The following is a 4018-nucleotide window of genomic DNA, read 5'->3' as shown; positions in this document are numbered from 1 at the left end:
ACATATGAGAATTCGATTAAACCACGTAATAAACAACTTAATTTAATAACAAATGTTATAATAACTTGAACTTTTAACTTGGGATTTTCTTTTAAGTTTCAAAAGATACTGAGGCTGATTTTTTTCGGTCACCGATGCAAGTGGAATTTGAAAACTAAACGAGGTTACTTTTGGTATTTCACGAACGTTACTATTCTATCAAGAAAAAACTCTTCCAAAAACCCTAATTTCCTCTCTCAGACGCAATTTCATCCCTCGTCGCTACCTCACCCGGAAAACCCTGATGCAAGCGATGAGACAGCAATGGCGTTTGCTGCTCCTCCGAGCTCGCCGCCGCCCTCCGCCGCACGAATTCATAAAACCGTCGTGCTCTCAGGTAAACTCCCAATTCAATCTCCATTCACTTAGCTCTTTCACTTCTCTGTTCCACAATGACACTCTCGACCCAAAGCTTTCACCTTTGCTGCCCATTTTCAATTCCCAATTAGCAAAATCGATAAACTCTAGAAACCCCTTGTCCCGCAGCCTCTCATCTGAGCCGGCACTCGAGCTCAAGGACTCCGATCATGGAGTTGTAGCTGATATTTTCGCTAGTCCTAAGGGTGCGGATGAGATTAGGAAAGAATTGGAGTCGAACAATGTTGTGATTAGCCATGAGTTGGTGTTGAAGGTTTTGAAGAGCCTCGAATCGAGCCCCGATGTGGCGAGGAGGTTTTTCGATTGGGTTTTGTCATGTGAAGGTGAGAGATTGAGCTCCAAGTCGTATAATTCGATGCTGAGTGTTTTCGGGGTTAATGGGTTTGTGAATGAATTTTGGGATTTGGTTGCTGTTATGAAGAAGAAAGGGTATGGTGTGTCGAAATGGGTGCAGGATAAAGCTTTAGAAAAGTTTGAGAAGGATGGGTTGGATGGTGATGTTGAGAAGTTGAGAGCGGTTTTTGCAGCGGGGTCTACTGACAATTCCCCGGATAAGATTTGTTCGAGGGTGTGTAAGATTGTTAGAAATGAGGTGTGGAGTGAGGATGTTGAGAGGCAAATACGGGATTTGAGTGTTGCATTTTCTAGTGACATGGTTAAAATGGCGTTGGAAAGTCTTAGTACAGAGCCAGCAAAAGCACTGATATTTTTTCGGTGGATGGAGGAGAGTGGTCTGTTGAAGCATGATCAACAGACTTATAATGCTATTGCTAGGGTATTGGGCAGGGAAGATTGCATAGATAGGTTTTGGAAAGTTGTTGATGAAATGAGGAGCAATGGGTATGAACTGGAGATGGAGACGTATGTTAAGGTTTTAGGGCGATTTTGTAAGAGGAAAATGATGAAGGATGCTGTGGACTTGTATGAGTTTGCAATGGCTGGCGCAAATAAGCCTTCGGTGCATTGTTGTACCTTTCTGTTGAGGAAAATAGCGGGTGGTAAGCAGCTGGATATGAGTCTATTTTCTAGAGTTGTGAGGATTTTTGCAGATAATGGGAATGTGCTGACAGATTCAATGCTCAATGCAGTCCTTAAGTCTCTGAATGGTGTTGGTAGATATGGACAGTGCAATACGGTTTTCAAAGCAATGGAGGAAGGTGGACTTGTAGCTAGTGGTGGTTTACAGAGTAGGATTGCATTCCGGCTTAGTAGTGCTGGCAAAAAGGGGGCAACAAGTGAATTCATTAGTGATATGGAAGCTTCTGGGCGCAGTTCGGATTACAAGATATGGTCGTCCTTAATTGAGGGTCACTGTGTAGCTGGTGCTCTCGATAAGGCTTCCGATTGTTTCCAAAAGATGCTTGAAAAAGAGGGGGCTGCCTCTGCTGGTTATGCTTTTGATATATTAGTAGATGCATATTGCAGAAAAAACAGTGCGATAGATGCATACAAGTTACTCAATGATTCGGTCAATGAAGGGCAACTCAAGCCATGGCATACCACATACAAGTTGTTGATAAGTAAGTTATTGGTTCAGGGTGGATTCAAGGATGCTCTGAATATTCTGGGTATGATGAAAAATCATGGATTCCCTCCTTTTATTGATCCATTCGTTGAGTATGTATCAAAGTCTGGAACAGGTGAAGATGCTTTAGCTTTCCTGAAGGCGATGACTTCAAGGAGGTTTCCATCTACCACCGTCTTCCTCAATGTATTTGAAGCTTATTTCAAGGCTGGACGGCACAGTGAAGCACAGAATTTCCTTTCCAAATGTCCAGGCTACATCCGCAACCATGCTGATGTGTTGGATCTATTTTATTCTGCAAAATCTGGAGAACGTGCTGCTCCCACGGCGGTGGCTGCTTAGGCTTTGTTAGACTGTATCTTGTAATGTCTTTCACGAGGATAATGTAGCAGAGCGTTTGTTCGAAAAATTTTGGTTTTGAATATTTCCTTTGCTCCTCTAGTATTGATGATTGTGGGAGTATTTTCAACTTTTTTGGTGCTGGAAAATGAAATCAATTGTATTCAAGTTCCCAAAGGTTCTTTCTTTTTCATTTCTTATCAAATGACCAAGTTGTCGATGTGATCACATCGATCCAATGTGCCTCGCTCGATTAGGCTTCCAAAGACATTACATCTCTGTTGAATGCTACCTCTTGCAAATATCCCTTTTTATTTTCAGCAATGTTTTTGAAATGAAGTTACATTGACAACAGCAACTTCTTGTTCCTTTTCAAGCGGTTGCGGGAGAAGCATCGGTTCACAGTGGCAAATTTTTATCTAGGGTTCTGGGGCAAGATGGCGAACTCGTAAACTTTTGATTCTTCTTTAACGGTACTTGTTTCCTGGAGCTGATGAAAGTTGTTTCCTGGAGCTGGTTATACCTATCATCGGAAATGAAGTAACACATCGAACGTCTTTTCTGTTCTGCTATGAATTGTACTGGTCTTAGCAATAGATTTTGCCAAAACACCTAGCACCAAAGATTGTTGTTAGTACCTTAGTATGTGTTTTCATCAAAGTTTGAACAGATTTACGAAGATTTCCGGAAAAATGTGATCTTGAATTGAAGTTGGGAACTGCATCTTTAGTCTCAGTTGCAGTTCACAGGCATGCATATTGACATCTTTCTTGTGTTCTTAATCTTTATGTTGTTTTCAAAACACCATGCTAAATTTGCCCTATTTTATCTTCTTTTCTGTTTCGAATTTTGTTTTCGAGCTTGTTAAATCTGCTCCTTTTTTTCCTTTATTCTGCATCCCAAAAGAGATTGATGAGGTCAAGACAGGCATGCCAATCTGGAAACCAAAATGGATGGAATGAGACTTTTCAATGAGCAAAACGCGATGAGTGCGACTGAACATGCCATTACGTACAACATTGCGAGTTTTTTTCCCAATTCACACCAGACATATCAAATTACTACATTTGAGTTTTCCGGGAGGTGCAGGAAAGAAACAAGACAAGTGATACTCTTACAGACAATGTGACAAAAATGTCATCCTCTTTTGATGATAAGTAGCTATTGCTTCCCTGCACAGTTTCCATCTCTGTTTTGACAACAAGTTTTCTGCAGTGGGGGACCAAAATTTGGACCCTTGAAGCAAATGCAATGCATTGAGAGTTTTACACACACACACACACAACTCTCAGGTTTTAGGCCTATCAACTCTGCAAGCTACGCATATGCGAGTGAGTTAGGACAGTGTGCTCGTCTCCTTACATCCAAGTTTGATAATTTTCTCCTCATAAACTGTTGTGGTTTATAATACCTATGATCTCGTCAAAGAAAAAAAAAAACCCTAGTGGCTGCAAATTAATGTGATATCCCAACACCTTAAAGGCTTAAACCAATTGTAACCCCATGACGACTTTTTACTTTCTCAGCTACATGTGAGGGAATCAAACCCTGTGCTTGTCCTAATCCTAATCCGTTTACCTAACCTTCCCTCACCGTTCGAGCTAACCCCACGCACTTGCAACAAAGTATACTTTAGCACTGCGTCGGTAGTGCGCAAAAATCATATCCCACGGCTTAAATTAAAGTGACGAGTAACTGTTTAGGAGGCAAATTTTCCCACCCAAAAAGGAAAAAGAA

The 4018-nt window shown here is 41.3% G+C and overlaps 1 protein-coding gene across 1 annotated transcript; it reads left to right on the top strand.

The window, feature by feature from the left end:
- Window positions 1-210: 210 nt before the first annotated feature.
- LOC103411236 (pentatricopeptide repeat-containing protein At3g02490, mitochondrial) lies at window positions 211-2458 on the top strand. Its single transcript, XM_008349883.4, has one exon. The coding sequence runs from the start codon at window positions 284-286 to the stop codon at window positions 2282-2284; it is 2001 nt and encodes a 666-aa protein (XP_008348105.2). The 5' UTR covers window positions 211-283; the 3' UTR covers window positions 2285-2458.
- Window positions 2459-4018: the final 1560 nt, after the last annotated feature.

Source organism: Malus domestica, chromosome 09 (assembly GCF_042453785.1).
Source record: "Malus domestica chromosome 09, GDT2T_hap1".
Taxonomy (NCBI): domain Eukaryota; kingdom Viridiplantae; phylum Streptophyta; class Magnoliopsida; order Rosales; family Rosaceae; genus Malus; species Malus domestica.
This window is presented reverse-complemented; position numbering and strand designations above follow the sequence as displayed.

Bases quoted from the DNA above. Each gene is read 5' to 3' on its own strand.
- LOC103411236 (XM_008349883.4), top strand. From the start codon at position 284: ATGCAAGCGATGAGACAGCAATGGCGTTTGCTGCTCCTCCGAGCTCGC.